Source organism: Vipera ursinii, assembly GCF_947247035.1.
Source record: "Vipera ursinii genome assembly, chromosome: 1".
Lineage (NCBI taxonomy): Eukaryota > Metazoa > Chordata > Lepidosauria > Squamata > Viperidae > Vipera > Vipera ursinii.
Window position 1 is genome coordinate 316,565,884 of NC_139512.1, and position 19,612 is coordinate 316,585,495.

The window sequence follows — 19,612 nt, forward strand, 5'->3', positions numbered from 1 at the left end:
TCTGATTAAAGCGAGGCAACCTGGCTTTGGATTTTCAGGTAGACAGGTTAATGTGTAACAATAAAAGGGAAAATATCCGAGCTTTCCGGACTCGGACTGGAGCCCATCTCCAGGGAACATCTGTCTGGCTAGCCTGGCTGGAGAGAAATTCCCCGAGGATGATCCGAAAGCTCGGAAGACAAAACCTCTGGTCCCGGTCACCAAGCCAGGTTGGATCCAGGTTGGATCGTGCAACATTATCCCGGGACGTGGTATATTCGCCTTAATTCGGAAAATAGCCTTCCAGCATCAAAGTGGGTGGGTGGGGGGGGGAGGGAAGGAAGGAAGGACGCTGTCAGACACAAGCAAAACGGCTGGAGAGAAAACGGGATCATAAAGAGTAATTCTCGTGTCTGGAATGCAAGAGGACGAATCGGTGCCGAGGCTAAGCCCTGGGCTTTAATAAACGGAGCCACCTGTGGCTCTCCGCCTGGTCGGCGTGCGCCGGTTCGCTTCTCCGCGGCCCTTCGCGCCGCCGCCGCCGCCGCCTCCAAGTGGCTCCGTCGACCTCCGCTCAACAAGTCCTGGAAAGTTGCAGGACAGGCGGAGAGCAGGGGAGAGGAGGCGGGCCTAGAGCCCAGCGCCTCGTTTGCCCATTGGAGGACACTCGGTCGGCCGCTCCAGCTGGAGCCGGAGTCCGGGCCTCGGGAGTCGGAGGCGGCCGCCGCCCCCCCCCCCCCCCCGCGCCGGAGCACCCAGCCAAGGCTTGACGTTTTAAAGGGAGCCCTGAGCGCGTCGCTGCTTCCTCAGATTTACGGAGCCCGAGAAAGGGAGAAGCGGCCCAGAGTCGCGGCGGGCGCTCGCTGCCCCTTTTCTCTGCCCTGAGCGGACTGTACAATCCTCGGCAGTGTCCTGAGACTGTACGGTCAGCTCAGGGACGGCTCGGTTCCGGAGAGCAGCCAACTTGGGCGACCTTCCTTGCCTTTCCTTCTGCTGGCGTCTGAATCTGCGCGGAAGAGAGCGCCTAGCCGGGGGCCCTCGGGCGGCAGGGACTCTAAGCCTCCCGAAGGGCAGAAGCGGCGAAAAGGGCGAGCGAAGCCAGCCAGCCCGTCCGCCCAGCGCCTATCAAAGGCCTTCAGGGACCTTCCCACCCACCGAAGCCCGCCCGGATCTCGGCAAGCCCAGGCTGCCCTTGCCTAGCGGGACGTCCGCGGGAGAGAGCCTTCGCCTTCCTCTCCTCGCGCTTGGGGTTAAGCAGCAAGCCGGCCAAGAGCGAAGGGGAGCAGCCGGAGCGGCAGAGGCGTCCGGGATGACAGCTGAGAAGGAAAAGAAGAGGTAAGAAGGAGGGGGCGGGGAGGAGACCGGGGGAGGGGGGGCAAGAGAGTCCGCCGAAGGATGGAGGCTTCTGGACGACTCAAGAGAAGCCTAGCTTCTCTCTCCCGCCCAGTAAAACTGCTGAGAGGCCGTCTCTGCCGCGCTAGATCAGCGTTTCCCAACCTTAGGAACTTGAAGATGCGTGGACTTCAACTCCCAGAATTCCCCAGCCAGCTATGCTGGCTGGGGAATTCTGGGAGTTGAAGTCCACGCATCTTCAAGTTCCTAAGGTTGGGAAACGCTGCGCTAGATAAAAACAGCAGATGTAGTGCAGCAACAACAATAACAACTATTATTATTATTATTATTATTATTATTATTATTATTATTATTATTATTATTATTATTATTATTATTATTATTATTATCATTATCATCATCATCATCATCATCATCATCATTATTATTATTATTATTATTATTAATTATTATTATTATAAAAAAGCCGCTCTCTAGCGTGCAGTTGATCGGAAAGGCAAGGTCCCAGGGACGATCCCTCTACACAGTATCGGATCGTCTGTCTTCTGGAAGGCGGCCCCTTTACAAAATAGTTTTGCCTAGTAGTTGTGTTACCTGGCGCGCGTGAGGTTGCGAAATGGAAAAGGCTACCCCGATTGGAAAGATAAACGCGCTTCGCTTAGTTAACCTTTGAAAACGTTTCGGTAGGTCTCTAAAGCAGGTCGAAGCTCGGGAAGCGTTAGGAGCCTTCGCTCGAAGGCGAAGAAGGTTAAGCGGCTCTTGATCGTAAACGCAGCTGAACGGACCGAAAGCTGGGTCTTAACACCCGGGAATAGGCTTGCTTCGTTTGGTTTGATTTAGAAAACAAACAAACAAGCAAACACAAACAAGGCGGCTTCGGAATAGAGGCGAGGGCCCTGGTTAAGTCTCCCATTGCGATCAATGGGGTTTCTAGGAGCTCCGCGCTGGGCGTGCCTGAACGCCGCTTCACATTTCTTTTAATCGCCGAGTCCAAAGCATAAATGGCATCGGGGCGGGGGGGGGAAGAGGGGGTCGCCCCCTGTGAGGTGCGCGATCTCGACCTCCAGTTACTGGACTTAAGTTTGGTAGAGGCGTAGAACAGCGTTTCCCAACCTTAGGAACTTGAAGATGCGTGGACTTAAAACTCCCAGAATTCCCCAGCCAGCTGGCTGGGGAATTCTGGGAGTTTTAAGTCCACGCATCTTCAAGTTCCTAAGGTTGGGAAACGCTGGCGTAGAAGATGCTTCCAGCCTTACCTGCCTGCCTGCCAATTACTTCCATGCTTTATTTAGACCAGCGTTTCCCAACCTTAGGAACTTGAAGATGCGTGGACTTAAAACTCCCAGAATTCCCCAGCCAGCTGGCTGGGGAATTCTGGGAGTTTTAAGTCCACGCATCTTCAAGTTCCTAAGGTTGGGAAACGCTGGCGTAGAAGATGCTTCCAGCCTTACCTGCCTGCCTGCCAATTACTTCCATGCTTTATTTAGACCAGCGTTTCCCAACCTTAGGAACTTGAAGATGCGTGGACTTAAAACTCCCAGAATTCCCCAGCCAGCTGGCTGGGGAATTCTGGGAGTTTTAAGTCCACGCATCTTCAAGTTCCTAAGGTTGGGAAACGCTGGCGTAGAAGATGCTTCCAGCCTTACCTGCCTGCCTGCCTGCCTGCCTGCCTGTCGCGAAAGTTAAGGGACGGCTCTGATCCACAGTTGGGGACCACGCGCCGAAAGTATTTGCATTTTCGGGGGCGGAGGGAGATTGGCAGGATGTGCTCCTTTGGCAACAAAACCGCTTTTAGGAAGGAGGCACGATTATCTAACAGTCTCTCCGGAGATGAGGGAGTGAGAACAGCAAGCCCCCAGTATTCTCAATAAGCGCTTTATTCTGAGATGTTCATTCTAGCTTTACAAGGTTTGGGAGAGGTCTCTAAAGAGCATCTGGTCCACCCCCTTCCCCTGAGTGATTTAATTTGGCCCTTACTTTGAAAAAGCAGAGATGATTTTATTGTGTTCTTTCCTGCTGGAGGAGGAAAGGTTTATTCCTGGTGATGGCAGAACGCAAAATTATTGCAAGGAGCCACTGCTGCTCCAGAAATTGCTATCAATTTTTAAATGGTCCCCATCCTGGGAGAAGCTAGATAGGCATCCAAAGGTCCTGAAGTTAGGATCTACTCCTTCCTAAATCTATTACTCAACCACCACCCTAATTTCTTAGTTTTGTGCTACCCTAAAGGAGGAAAAACATGATGCCTTTATGTGTTTCTTTGCTGTCTATTCATCCATACTAAGCCTGCCATCAATGGTTATGACTTGCCCTAGAGTAAAAAGGTGGTTTCAAAAATTTTGTGTAGGTTTCTTGGCCAAAAATGGTTGCTGGACTAGGTTAATTGGAAGAGCATTGCTCTTTGAGGCTCCCTCTGAGCAAAGATCGTTATGAGTATCTCCAAATTGCACTCAGATAGTTCAGCCGGACAAGGAGAGTTCAAGGAAAGGTTGGTTGGGTAAAGGTCCTGTCACCGGTTGCTTTGTATTTTATGTGGATTGGTGTTTGGATCAGCTGACTGCCACTAGGGTCTGCACGGCAACCAACAGGGTGTTTCATGTGCACCGAAGTCTGATGGCATTCACTGAAGGCAACTTTCTCTAACTTGGTATCTTCCACTCTATTGGATTACAACTCTCAAGACTCTGAACTATGATCAACATCCTGGAGGTTATAGCTTGCAGAAGGCAGCCTCAGAATGCTACAGTTTGTTTTTTGGTGCAACAAATTAAGCTACTTCTGAAAATCGGATGGGGTTGGGGTTGGGGTAAAGGCAAAATAGCCTCCAGAAAAATTACAATTAAAGGGTTTGCAATTAGGATTATGCAACATTCCTCCTTCCCAAAGTCCATGTACTTCAGATTACCTCCCATTCTTCCAAATTCCATTTATGTCCATCTTTATTGCAAGATATTGATGGTGCAAAGGAGGAATTTCAACAGCTTGTCTTCTTTAAAAGCATTGTCTTCCACACTACCATGGATTTTATTTCCAAACTCTCCAAAGCAGTTTTGAGTTGGTTTAAAGTTGCCCTTCCCTTGCTAATCACAAAACGTGGAGAATGCATGAAGCAACTAGTCTTCCTCTCCATTGGTGGTCTGGTTTGTCCTGTATAACATGTAAGCATTCAGAGTCAGAAGCTGTAAAACCACCAAGGTACAAGCTACCATTCTTCTGATTGTTTTACTAACAATGCAGAGAAATGAGAGCATGAACTCCACAGTGCCTTAATTTGTGTGAGGAGGAAGAATAGCTTGAAACCAGGTGGCAGAGAAAGAACCTTTCATCATAGCTGTTTTGTGCCATCCATGCTTGTTGAGTTGGCTGAAAACTCTATCACCAGACAGTCCTGCCAGCATGAAATCTGCTACCCCATTGCTGATCTTTATTCCGCCTCTGTTCTGATTAACTATGGAATAAGGTTGTCCTGATTTTGTAGATAAGATTGGCTTCTGCATACAGCTAGGTGGTGAGGAAAAGTCACTCTAGGAAAAAATAGCCAGGGTCTGAGCTGAATAAAGTCTAATTGGTTGAAGTTAGAAAAGGAACTGAATCACAAGCAGTGTGATAAACAAAGTTTTAAATAAAATATTTAAGGTTTGGGGGGTTTTTTTGCGTTTTGCTCATAAAATAATGGAGGACTATCCTATCATTTCAGTGTTCTGCTGTGTTAGCCTGTTATGTTGTTTCTGTGCACTGTTACACCATTTTGCTATTTCACTGCTGTTCTGTTTCAAAACCCAACAAGTAGTTTTGTTTACACTTCATGGCCGCTATATCTGACTCTTTTTAGAGATGGAGCAATAGAGGTCCAGCAGATAACCCTAATCAGGAACCAAAAGGTGAGGGACTAGCCTGCATGTTCCTGTATCTGCCTGCCCTTCTGATCCCATTGGCAACTGCTTACGACTTCATGTATGACATAATGGAGGGTGAAGTGGGGCAGATTCTGCACACATTGGAGCTGTGACTGAATGTTTATGGAGCAAAACACTGTTTTTACATTGGCACACCTAAGTCAGATTTAAATCTGCCTCTTTTGTGAACTGGGAAAGAGGTGAAAGCACTTGCACAGAATCATTACAGGGGAAAAAATTGATGTTGCTTGACAGTTTTCTGCTTGGGTCGGTATGAGGGAGGAAGCCCTGAAAGGGGATTCTTGCCCAGCTAGAAATTAACTCATTCCACTATTTCTGGAAAACTGGACTCAGCTTGTTTTGTACAGAACTATAGTTGATTTAGAAGCTGAAGACTATCCAAAATATCAGTGAATCATTTGTCTATGGCACAGGTCTGCACCCCGCGGCTCCGGAGCCGCATGCGGCTCTTTCAGCTGTCTCCTGCGGCTCCCGGTCCTCTGCCATATGCAGTCCAAAAAAAAAAAAGTGGGACTAAAAAAGTTCAACCAATCAATTCAAATATGCAGGGTAGGTGCATATCTCGCCTTGGCTCCACTCTTCAGTCAAACCCTGTTCTGCGCATGTACGCACATGCGCACATATTTTTTGCGGCTCCCAGTTTTTCCTTTTGTGAGGGAACCAGTTCCGAGTGGCTCTTTCACTGTTTCAGGTTGCTGACCCCTGGTCTATGGAGCCAATCCTGGAGCATAGCTAAGGTAACATGCATAGAGGTCAGTTGTCCAAACACAGTCCCAGTATTGGTTTCTTTTAAACACATTCTATTTTCTGCCACTTTGAAATATTGAATTTAAAAGGAATACGTTTGTCTTCCCACTTCATTTCCAAAGTCTGCATTGAAATATCGCTATATTAAATTTTCAGATTTCATACACACACACACACACACACACACATACACAAGTATTTACTCTTGGTGGTCCTTTCTATACTTCTGACTTGTTTTGGGTATTTTTGTCTAGATTTTACAGATGTGAACTTATGTTAGTAGCAGATATAAATATGAACCAGACATTTCCTGGTTCACTGTTTAAGCTAGATCATCCACACTGAATGGAGCTGGATTTGATATATTTTAACTGAATACATACCTAATTCCACATGAATCACTGCATCATAGATTATTTTAATTTTATCATAGTGTATTTTTATTTATTTATTTTTTCCATTTTATTTCAGGATATGATCTCTTGAAAGCTAAGCACTTTGTAAATCTGCTAAAACAGATTGTACTCTAATGGCAAAGTTAAGTTTGTGCAGGACAGTCATAATAATCATTTAATTGGAAATAAATATTGCTGCTTTTAGCGGTACTTATTCCCATCTAAGTGTTGAAAAGGATAATAACACTATCTCCTGAGTCCTGAAAACAGTTTTTTTCTCTTTAGCTTTAGTAAAAGCTTGTTCTTATTTAATTTTATTCAGTCTGATGCTATTTCATTATCTTATACCAATACAGCAAGATTTGGATTAAATTACAGTTGATGTAAACTGATTGAAAGTAGCTGTTTATTTCCGTGTGCCTCTATTCTATTTTTAAAAAATTTCCCTGAAACAAAATTTACTTAATTTTAGTATAATATTTTGAATACATCTCTATTTATTTTAAATATTCTGTGAAACAATGTATCGTGGTAGCTTATATTGCAACAATTTTAAGACAATGACATATAAAAGAAAACAGTGAAAATAAAAGCAATTAGAATGTATAAAGTAAAAAATGTTTTAATTAATTTAGCTTCTCTGTCAATTGTTTGCCTGTCATCTTTGATATTCTGAGAGACTCTGAGGTTCTCTGGATCCCATTAAGTTCTAGTTGTTCTGATTGTTATTCTTACAAGATTTGGGGGTGGTAGAATGAACCTGCTTCAGCGTAGTTGCTGATATACTATTTACCAGCACTTTACATCAAATAAAGTTTAAAAAGAAACATGTGGCTCCTTATTTGGAAAGGAAGTAGGCTAAATGAATATATCGTCATTGTCTAATAAATATGTGATTAATAGAAGAGAGAAATTTCCCCCAGATAATTGCTAATGGATACAATAAGCCAAGACAAAGCACTTTTGAGTTACACAGATTCCAAAAAGAGGCTTAAAGTTGTCACATATTCTTTCTATTTGAAATTAAGATAGGTTAGATATGCTTGTGCTAGAACAGGAACAATTGTTTTAACGATAATTTCACTTAAGCAAAAGTGAAATTGCAAATGATCTCTTCTTTGATGTCTTGTCTTTTTATATATTGATGTAACTATTATTTAGTTATAACTATATAACTATAACTATTATAACTGTAATAATAGTTTATTATTATAATATAATGATTCCTTTTTAATATTGTATATTTTTTAAAATTAATATATTCCTTTCCTTTTTTTGGCTTTTGTGTAGACAGTACTATATTTGCTTGCCATATTTTAAATAGACTGTTACAATCAAACTGTATGTATTTACTTAGATTATCTTAGATTTTATTTTTTTTATTTGACTACCTGATTCATGGTGACTCCAGGCAGCTTACAAAAATACACAGACCACAAATACAAAAAAAGCCCAATGATTCAGTGAGGATTATTGCCACACAAACAGATATAAAATTATAATCATATATTGCAGTTCTATGTCTTTTTATTCAGAAAACAAACTCAGTTTATTCCTAGATACTTGTATTTTACCTTTATCTCAACAGACTTGGGAAGTCCTTTGTTAAAAGAATAAAATTAAATTTCTACAGAAAAATCTTTTAAAAATTCTTTCAGGAGTCAATGAGCTTCAGAACCTGGGTGTAAATATTTTTGCAGAAGCCTTGTTATATAAGATACACAAAAAGATTCATATGTTGTATTACTTAATTCACTTTCATTGACAACAGCTTTTAATTTAAAATGACATATTGGAAGCTGCCTTAATAATAAATAGAAAAGCAGCTATAATGTTTTATTTGTTATTATATACATGTTGTTTTTTGCACTTTTATTCTTTTTAACATTGTAAGCCACCCAGAGTCACTTCATAGTGAGATGGGCAGCATACAAAATTTAACAAGTAAATAAAAATAAAAAATAAATATATGGAGAATCTTTGATCTGACATTTTAAATATATGCATAAATTTAAATAGGCAGCATCATTTTATTCTTCCGTTAGTATGGAATAGTCTATACATGGTTGGAAAAAGAATGTTCATGCAGTTTATAATATAATATTCTTATGAATTTATGAATTACATAGAATGTGGAAAAAAGTATTTTGATTTTGGTGCAACACAAGTAAGGCCTCATGGAGATACATTTGCAAAATGAAGAAAGGGACCATTGCTAATCTAAAATACTTTATGCTAATGTAGAGCAACAAATGTCCCAGTTATTATGTGCATGGCCTTATTATTTTGCTATCTGTCCATAAAAAATAATAAACCATAATTAAGTGAAGTAACATTTACTACCCTTTCATGTGCCTATAATCAGTTGCCTAATGCAACTGTCCAGTGCCCCAATAATAGGGCCAATTCCATGCCAAGAAATACAAATATCTTCAGAGATACTGTTAGGAAATCAGCAAACCTGAAATCAAGGCTCTCTTACACTCACATGGCTGAGATTTTAACATTTATTGCTCCAGTACTATCATCTATTTTTAAGCTGTTTCTTTCAAGTGGATAAGAGTGATCATTGTACAGAACATTGTCTATACTTGGGTCAGAGATATTTTACCCTCTTACTGAACAGTTAATTTTATATCCTTGTGATAATAATTGAAAAATTATAAACATGTAAAATGCTTTCAAATAATGAATGTGACAGATATCCCATGTATCAAAATGAGTGACTGTTTCTGATGGTCTACCCTCCTCTCTCATTGTGTGTGTGAGACAGAGTTCCATTTGTTTATTAGATAATTTAATACATATTGAAGAATGGGAATACATATTCCTCATTATATAATCCCTTCCTTCCTTCCTTCCTTCCTTCCTTCCTTCCTTCCTTCCTTCCTTCCTTCCTTCCTTCCTTCCTTCCCATATTATACAAACAGTATATGTCTAGTGAAGTATATAGGATACAATTTTAAAAGATTTATTTACTTATTTATTTGAAAAGAAAAGAATGAAAAAAGAAAAAGCTGCATGTACATAGAGATAGAGAATGAGAGGGGGGTTTACACACACAAACCCACATCTCATACATTAATCAAGTGTCAAACAAATGTCTAAATCTACATTAGTATAAAAATAATGATTGGAAGGGTACTGTATGAATAAGTTAAAAAAGCATAATACATAAAGAGACTGCAGTGCCCCAAAACTGCTGCACTGTCTAATCTATACATGAAACCTTGCCTCTTGCAGGTTGTGGTGGTTGGAGTGCCTGATTAAAAAAAAAATAAAAGTGAAAGGATTGTGGTTTTGTCACTCTGTGGAAATTCTGGTCCTTCGCAATCTTCAGAGGGTTCTGAAAGAATGGCTTTTGTTTCTGGTTAAGCTGTATCATGGCAGAATAAAGAGTTTGCTACTACAAAGTTCTAGAAATGGGAAGCAAATTAAAACCATTAAAGCTGAAAACCCTATACAGGCTTACTCAGGAGTAAGTCCCATCCAGCACAATGGAGGTTAATTCTACTCACACATGCAGTTTGTAATATTCAGGGCTGTCTCTGTTGCTGTGCCTCAGATTAGAATGACCAGATGTCCACTTCTTGTTGGGACAGATTTCCTGTTTTCTGTTTTAAACGCAATGTTCCAGTATTCTGAGAACATTTCAAGCTGAATTCTTGAAAGGTCTTGGTTTTTTTCATTTAATCAGAGCCTCTGCATTTTCCTGAAAATGTAATTAAACATTTATTGTTGCTGTTGCCGAAGGCATTTACAAGGCCAAGTAGATCTTGTTGTTTTGTCTACAAGAAGCAAGTGCTAATTTGGATTACCAAATGCAAAATGTAGCAAATGGTGGCTGGAGTGAAAAGTTGAGTGACCTTCCATGTAACTTCTACTCATTTTTTGTATTTTTTTCTCTAATTCATAGAGGTTGACAGTGCTTCATCTGTAAGACAAATATCAGACCCTAATTGTAGCACCAAGTCACGACGATATTGGCAACATTTACTTTCCTCCAAGATCCTAAATCTAGCAGTAAGATCCAATAAATACTCAGATGTAAAAACAAAACTATAACACTGTCAGATAATTTGAACAAGAACTATGAATTAAATTGACTATATGCAGTTTGGATAAAAGAGTTTAGATGAATGTCTTGAATCTTTGTGAGTGATATGGGAATGGAAACAACTAAAAACAATCCTCATTTGCTCCTCCCTCCATTTTCTTCATTATAGTAGCAAAAGAGAATAACCAGCTTCCATATCAAATACTGCAAAATAATCTGATACAAGCACTGCAATATTACCATTTGGTGGAATGGCTTAAGCAAAAGACTTGGATCTTTGTCTCAAGCCATTTTTACATAGTCCCAGTATTGGAAAAGTATGGGAAAGGTCAGGATGAAGTTATGACACATTCCCAAAATTTGGGAAGAAAATTATTTGTATGCCACTCAAAAGACACTGCTGTGGACAGGAGGCTTGAAAATGAGGCATCTTGGTGATAGAACATGCCTTTTTCATGCAGGTGATTCCAGATTCACTTCTTGATATCTCCAGTCAGAAAGATATTTGGAAAAATGTGTGAAAAATTCATCATGAGATCTTGAACAATTATCACCAGTAGAGTAGCCATTTTAGATTAGATCAATTAATATTCTGACATGGTATAAAATAGACTGAACCTCTGAACTTAACTTCCATAATGCTCAACTAATACAGCCAATGATCTGGATGGGGATTCCAGGAGTTGTACTGTAGTCACAATATACTTGGAAATCAATGTAACGTAACTGCTTTATTATGTGAGAGTAAAAGTATGCAAATCATTATCCTAGGAAAATAAATCCTTATATCTTGGCAAAGCGGAGTACCAAAGCTTTATTATTATATTTAAAGTATTGGACTGTGCAGTTCAATTTGTTTAAAGTTTACAGAAATTAGGGTAGTATAAAAATAGTTTCTGTTCTCTACTGCAATAAATTCATTATTGTATTTGTTTAGGTCATGATTTTTATATTTTATATTTGTTTAAATTATATTTATATTATATATTTTAGGACATAATTTTTATATTTTTTGACACAAAGCAAAGTGTCAAAGTCTGTTTTTCCAGAACACTGGTCTTTTATTCCTTTCTCTTATCATGAATGTAATGCAATCAGTCACACTCTTTGACTAGGAAAATATGCTAGTTTATTACTTAGTTGCTAGACATTAAGAATCAAGCTGAGAAATAAATTGATGTGTATGCAGCCATGCTGGTTCCCAAAAAGATATAACAAGAACTAACTCTAAAGATTATTAGGTGCCAGATTATTAGATGCCAATCAAAGAATTGCATAGTCTGAAGAAGTAACACATTGTAGGCATCTGTATGCATATGTACTTCTCAAATTCTTACAGTTTTGACAATCTGATTTTTTTAAATGGATATTTCTCAAAGACAGCATATTGTGTTAATTATTTAACTACTTCTTCAGACCATGCATTTCTTTGATTGGCATCTAATAATTGGCACCTAATAATGTTTAGGGTCAGTTCACAATATATCTTTTTCTGAGTAGGCCCAGCATGGCTGCATACACATCAATTTATTTCTTAACTCTTGATTCTTGATGGTTACCGACCAAATGGATAACCCTATATTACCAGGTTTGATTAGTGAAACCAGCTTCCTATACAGTGGTGGGATTCAAATATGTGAACACCCAGTTCTCTGTGTGAATGCTGCTTCTGGAAGTGCATTCTGGGCCTTGGCAACAAAAAATTAGCTACCGGTTCTGCCGAAGTGGTGCGGACCGGCTGAATCCCACCACTGTTCCTATATCTTGTTAGAGGCTATATTATATTAAGTACCTTCTGGTAAAGTTTTTCATTAGAGGTTATGTTTAGTTAAGTTCTATTGTGGGACATTGCTTATGCAAGATCTAGGTCACTTAGAACTAAGGAAGACTTATTCACTTCTCCACGGGACATCAAGTTGGGGAAGTCTACAGCAGAAAACATGTATCTGTTAATCCAACATTTGCAAGTGTTCTCATGTCACCAAAAGCTGCGATGTGGTTAATTTGGTTGGTTACATGCCATAGTTTTTAAATATGGCAATACTATAACCCCTTAAAATATCACATGAATTTGTGTGAAATCCATCCACTACATTAAGTAAAACAAAACAATAGCTCACTTTGAATTGTTGAATTTTAATCTATTTATCACAGGGCCCCTGAAGCTGGTACTAAGTGGTCATAGTGGTCTTGCATAGGCACAATGGGAAACAAAGCTTCAAGATAGTTTTGAGAAACTTCCATTATGCTTGCAAAGCATGGACTTTTTTTTTAAGTTGGCATTCCGTAACTTGCTCACAATTCCTTGAGAGATCACTGTTCATGATTTGACAACCCTTGGTTTAATTGTGAATTAAAGCTGGTGGTTTATGGCTTAATGCAGTGTGTGAACTCAGCTACTTTTGGCTTTTTCAGCAAACCAGGACTTAGGCCAAATAAATTCTCAGGGCTATGCCAATATTCTTTTAAGTGAATTAAGTTAGACAATGATTCTTTTTACCTGCTATAACATTTACTATGGCTCTCCATTGTACAGTAATTGGATTTATATTGCTAATCTCTTCTTGGATTTTAAGGAATTAATGTGTATTGTTTGAACAAGAAGTTTGGATTCCAGAAGGTTTTTATTTGTTGTATATCATGAAACTTAGCCAGTGCATGAGTCACCTGGGTGTGGCTTAAGGTATTCCAGACCTGGCATGCTGAAATGTTAAAGAAAAGTCTTTTAGAAATTCCTGTAGCCAGTAAACTCTGAGCATTGACTGGAAGACAGCATAACCCTAACAAGCTATTTCCTAGCTGAGAAAAGAACAGCAATGTGATATGGTCTGCTACTCCAAAACCATTTGCAGGACAGGTAGCCCTGAAATTTTAGCACAATGGTTTTCGTCCACATTGTCCAATAGGGTAACATGGAAAGAAACCATGTTCAGGATGACCATAGCTTCCTAGTAAAGGGGAGAAAGCTAATGCTAATAGCTTTTAAAGCTACAGTCAGTGAAGTACAAAATGTTGGTAAAAGCTATTCCCAGCCACTTTGTGGGAAAAGAGTGTAATAGAAGTGGACAAAATGTTTGTCTTGACTGAGCCACTTGGTCACTATTAATTCAAATTATCTTTGCTCTGCTCATTCCATCTCTTAGCTTGACCTAATTCACAGCATTTTTGGAGTGGATAAAAAAAGGGAAAATTCTGGGAATGATGGCCAGAGTTGGTTGGCAAGGACACAGATTTTTAAAATAGAAGGGGAAGGAGACATAATTTTAGTTTGCTGAGGGTTGAAGAGGGGAGCATTTGACTCAGATCATTTTTGAATGTCTTTCATTGCTACTCTGTTCCATTTTATGATTTCCTACAAGGCAACTCAGATAGCTAGTGCTGGCCACTGGGCAAATGGATGGCAAAACTGTGTGCCTCAAAACTGAGTGGCTTAGAAACTTTCACAGATAGGACTCAGGGCAAGAATATGGGTTTCATCTGTAAAACATGATTTAAAATTCTGAGTACCGGTAGTTTCGGAGCCAAGCTATAATTTCCAAATTGGACAATTACTTCCATGCTTTATTTAGACCAGCGTTTCCCAACCTTAGGAACTTGAAGATGCGTGGACTTCAACTCCCAGAATTCCCCAGCCAGCTATGCTGGCTGGGGAATTCTGGGAGTTGAAGTCCACGCATCTTCAAGTTCCTAAGGTTGGGAAACGCTGATTTAGACATAATTAAAAGAAGGAAGTTTGATGCAAATTAAGTAATGATCATTCAAAACCATACAAACCATACTTTGACCAAACTATATTTTAAGAAACTACACGAAACCTTATTCAGATATCATATTAAACCATGTATTTTCTTTGTGCGTTGTGTGGCACAGTAGAGTTGGACACGGTTTGTGTGAAATCAACCAAGTTGTGGATTACTTAATAAAGAATCAAGGATACAGTTGGTGAGTCTGGCATTGCTGCTGCTTTCTCCCCTTTTCCCCTCTATAATGTATCAAGTTTCTCAGGTAGGACCTTAGCTACAGGACCACCTGCAGCTAAGGTCTTTGGCTTACAACGGTTCATTTAGTGACTGTTCAAAGTTACAATGGCACTGAAAAAAGTGACTTATATCAATTTTTCACACTTATGACCATTGCAGCATCCCCATGGTCACATGATCAAAATTCAGACTCTTGGCAACTGACTCATATTTATGAGGGATACAGTACCCTGGAGTCATGTGATCACCTTTTGTGACCTTCTGATAAGCAAAGTCAATGGGGAAGCCAGATTCACTTAACTGTGGCATGAAAGGTCATAAATGGGGCAAAAATCACTTAACGACTGTCTTGCTTAGCAACAGAAATTTTGGGCTCAATTGTGGTTGTATGTCAAGGACTACCTGCAGCTGGATCCATACCAGATGACCAATTACATTTATCACAGACTGCTGCTTGAAACTTTAAAACTATGGTTTCAGTCACTAAAGTGTGAACCCCAATCTACAGAAATCATGATCTGTGTGCATTTTAATACACAGGCTCCTCATCACTTTTTGTAAATGTAGACATAAAAGACCGCCTAGCTGAATACTTTTTTTAGAGTTGATAACACTTCATCCATTTTACATGTTCTAGAATTTTTAATTTGGGCACTTGGAAGATTCAGCAAATAGATGTTACCAGGGACAATGGGAAGTCTGAAGGCTAATTTTTGAAGCAGCTTCAAAAAATGTAATTTTGTGACCAGCTGAACAAGAAATAGATTGCATTTGATTTTGTCACTGATTATGTTAGCCATGCATAATGACAATAATAAGTGGTGTGCAGTCATTATACTTTTAATTTTAGAATAACATACTTGTTATTCTCATTTTTGTCTTTTTATGGAAAGTTGCAGCCTGATGCTTGAAAAATCCCAGATAACATCAATAAATCTTCTGGACATTCACAGTTAAGTTACCCTCCATATAAACAAACACCTAATAGGGGGAGGCTCAGCTAATCTCAATGTACACATGTTGTACTTTGACAATAAAGGTTTATTATTAATACCACTAATTAGTTTTTACAGTGTTCTAAAGATATTGGGGATGGGGTATGTATTAAAAAAACTTACTTTTGTGTACACCCTCTTTAAAAATGATAAACAGCTCTTTTTCAGTGAGAAAAATCACACATTTCTGTCTTTGATGCCATGAAAAATACCGGAATACAGGTATTGTACATAAGGCCAAAATGGGAACAAAAAATAAGGGAGGTTTCCTGTTATAATATATACTCACAAAGAGGAAAACTAAGGAATACATTATGGAAATAGTAACCCATGCCATAAAAATTAAGGCTTATATTTGTACAATCTGATTGATCAATGCTAAAGTATTAGAAAACTCAAATACAAACCTATTAAATCCATGTAACTAATTAGCACTTAGCAATAGCACTTAGACTTACATATTGCTTCACTATACTTTAGAGCCCTCTCTAAGCAGTTGACAGGGCCAACATATTGCCCACCCAACAATCTGGGTGTTCATTTTACCGATCTCAGAAGAATGGAAGGCTGAGTCAACCTTGAGCTAAATCCTCCCAATGGCATTTAATCTGCAAGTTGGTGTTATGCAATTATAAATTTCATATTCCAAGCAGACCTAAAAGTCCAACAGGCATACCTGTATGCCTCCGGATTTCTCTCTTATTGTACCATCCCCATATTTTCCTTTATTTCTTCCCCAATCCTTCCAAAACAGCTTCCCCACTACTTTGACTTTCTGCTTTTCTTGCTCTGTCTGTTCACTTCTTAGATCAAATAGTAAAACTATAATACATGAATTACTACAGGTGGTCCTCAACTTGCGATTATTTTATAACTATTTGAAGTCACAATGGTGCTGACAAAAGTGACTTATGACCATGACTTGAACTTATGAACATTGTGTCCCTGTGGTCATGTGATCAAACTTTGGACACTTGGTAACTGGTATGTATTTATGACAGTTGCAACATTCTGGGGTCATGGAATCACCATTTACAATCTTCCCAGGGGTTTCCAACAAGCAAAGTCAATCTGGGAAGCCAGGTTTGCTTAAAAAAAATCAGGCATGACTCACTTAAAGACTGCATTGCTTGGAGATGGAAGTCCTAGTCCCAACTGTGGTCGTAAAAGGCTACCTATATATGAATATTACAAAATGGACCAAATCTCTTACACTTTAACAGATACTGAATGCACTTGGACTCTTGAAAGTCACCTAGTCATGTTTGAAGGAGAAAGTACCATTTTGACAAGGAGTGCTAAAAGTCCAGTTGTTTTTCAAGGTAGCTGAAGGGAAACTTTCATTGAAATGTACTCATGTCATTGTATGCCTATAAGATTCCAAATTCTGTGATCAGAATAGTCATATTTTGCTAAATTTATGCTAGAAATTTGTGTGTGTGTTTATGTAACACAGGGAGGGCAGTAGAAATTTTTAAAATCTCCTTGTTGACTTTTTTCCAGGCTTCATAAGGAGAAGCGATTCCTTTCTTGTGCATTGTATTTTCAAAAATTGAAGGAAAACCATACAAAAAAGACTAAAAGTAAAGCTCCATAATTTCTAAAAAATAGACTAATGTAAGAAATGCATTCTATGCTTACGTACAGCAGTGTTATAGAATTGTATGTGTTTATTTTTGTGCAATGTGCCTACTTTGTGTTGATGAAATCACTTAATGAACGTGGGCTTTGTTGAATCTTAGAGAGGACAAAATACTTATTCCATTTCTTGTTTTGAAAGTGGAAAGAGTAAAAGCCTGTATCATAATGATATCCAACAGTTGTTTGAACCTCAGGTGCTACATCCTATTCCTTAAAGATCTTTAGGAAATTGGGGGAAAATCTTCTCTCCTTTAATCAAACATAAGTTAAAAGTTTTTATGAATTTATGTGCTTTCTTCAGCTTAAAGTAAAGAATATACAAATGTTTCAGTGAAGTATGCTTGTTTTTATAAGCAGCACCTGGGAACCAGCTTATAATTTATGTGCAATCTGCCAAATTCTTCTAGAGTTTTCCCCTCTAGCAAACATTTTATTCTCACTTGAATCCTATGAAGAATGTTAGGCCAAGATTTAGGTTGCATTCACATACATATCATATTAAGCCATATTTTGTTTTAACTATAGTTTGTTTAGAAACTTTACTATCTTGCTTTATTCTTCGTGCTATGCCAAAAATAAACAGCCCACACTTTATCTTACAATGCAATGTATAATCCAGTTCTCACTTAATGCCAAACTGGGAAAAAAAATTTCTGTACTTGTTTCATTACATAGTTCTGAGGTGTGATATATGGGTTTAAACATGTAATAAATCAACATCTAGCAATTCATGTTATTGCCCAGATTCATGATTCTTAAAAGTTTATTTTAATCTAAATCTAATGTTTATGTTAGCTTAATAATGCCTGTTAGAAATACTTCGTGTCAGTAACATGAGCATTGTCCCCATATTAAACATAATAAATACAGTTTATTAGAGAAAGCGTATCTATGTACAATCCACATGAAAAGGCATAAACCATAGTGAAAACCAAATAATGATGTGAGAACCAAATCAAAGCATATTTATTCACACTGTTAATTAGAGAAATTTTGATTCTGAAAAGAGGGCTCAGGTCCACACTGCAACTTCTCACTGTTACTCTTTAGGCACCAGAGACATTGCTCTATTTTCCATAATCCTCATAGTTTTTCTTATCTACTGCTTTAGTTGTTTTCCCCCACAAGATGAGATACCCTGAGAAAGCATAGATGGAGATGTACTAGAAATGAAAATCATAGGTTCTTTTTTCCACAAGCAATGATATTAAGAAATATAGGCAGGTGCCAAAGCATTTCTATGTGATGTAATTCCTATTAAGCTTGCGTAGAACTGTATAGATTATTCTCTTTTGCACGAATCCAGAACAAATGCTTCTGTGTTAAGGTTACATTGTTTTTCTTTCCTCCTTTTCTTAAAATATATTTAAAATAGCATGTGCATCTTTTCCCGACATAATCTCACATAATCAAGAACAGCATCAAATTCAAGCTTCTTTTGAAGAGCAAATGCTAATTTCAGTGGCTGGTTCTCCTCATTTATAGAATCTAAAAATGTGTTTTGTTTGGCTTTGGCTTTGGCTTAGCCTGACAGCTGACATCACCCATTGTGGGTTATAAACACTAATCGATAATAAACTGTTGTATATAAATCCTGTAACTGTGACTTACTCAACAAGTCATGTTATTATAAACTATGGTGTAGCACAATGCTGTAAATCTAACTACAGAGTGTGTGGCTAGGTGCAACTAAGTTTGGCCAGCAGTCTTCTCAGTGTGGTTCTCTAAAGAAACCAGGTATTGACTTGTGGGTCTCTAGAAAGAACAATACATCAGTGCAAGCAATCCTGGTCTCAAAATATCCCAAATATTGCTGCAATAGCCAAGAAATTAAAAAGCAAGATGTTTATAAAGTGGGTTTGCTTTAGCAGAGAATTTGGTAGAGCAGTGGAACAAAGGTTCATGGAAGGTAAGCATAGACTGCCAAAAATGGCCTATTTATTTTCTGTTTTGTAAAATTATTAACCAACATAAAGGGAAAAGTTTTAATTAGCCAATACATTATTAGTGCAATGAATTGTAAAGATCCATGGGCCTGTCTTTACTCCTCATACCTACATAGATACATTCCTGCTGGTTTTTTTGCTAACAAAAAGACGTGTTTTGCTATTTCCTTTTCTAGGTTGTAGATCTAGGATTTCCTGTTGGTCTCCCATCCAACCTCTAAAGAGGCCTAATGAGTCTTAATTTGTTGAGGTTGACCTAATCTAGCTAAGTGCTGCTACCTAGTGGGATCCTAAACGAATTTGTCCATTCTTATAAAAACTAAATGAATCACTTGCACTTTCTTCCCCTCCTTCCCTCCCAGTTGGGAGTGAGGGAGATTGAAAAGAGAGACCTGAGTATATCTGATTTTTGTCAGGTACACAGCGTTCTGGAGCACAGCCCACTGGCAACAACATGTGGTGTTTTATCCACAGCAGCATTAGAAATGTTCTCTTTCAGTTTGGCGCCAATGATCGAAGTCTGTTGTTAACCGGAGTTCACACAGAAGTCTTGCCAGGTCTGCCCAGAATACTGTCTCCTGTGACTTCCTGTGGTCTTGCAT

The 19,612-nt window shown here is 38.9% G+C and overlaps 1 protein-coding gene across 1 annotated transcript in view; it reads left to right on the forward strand.

Moving 5' to 3' along the window:
- Nucleotides 1–710: 710 nt before the first annotated feature.
- EPAS1 (endothelial PAS domain protein 1) overlaps nt 711–19,612 on the forward strand; it is a 130,807-nt gene continuing 111,905 nt past the window's right edge. Inside the window, exon 1 of the mRNA XM_083361568.1 lies at nt 711–1,314. Coding sequence (XP_083217694.1) covers nt 1,289–1,314 — 26 coding nt within the window. The 5' untranslated portion in view covers nt 711–1,288. The remainder of the gene's footprint in view (nt 1,315–19,612) is intronic.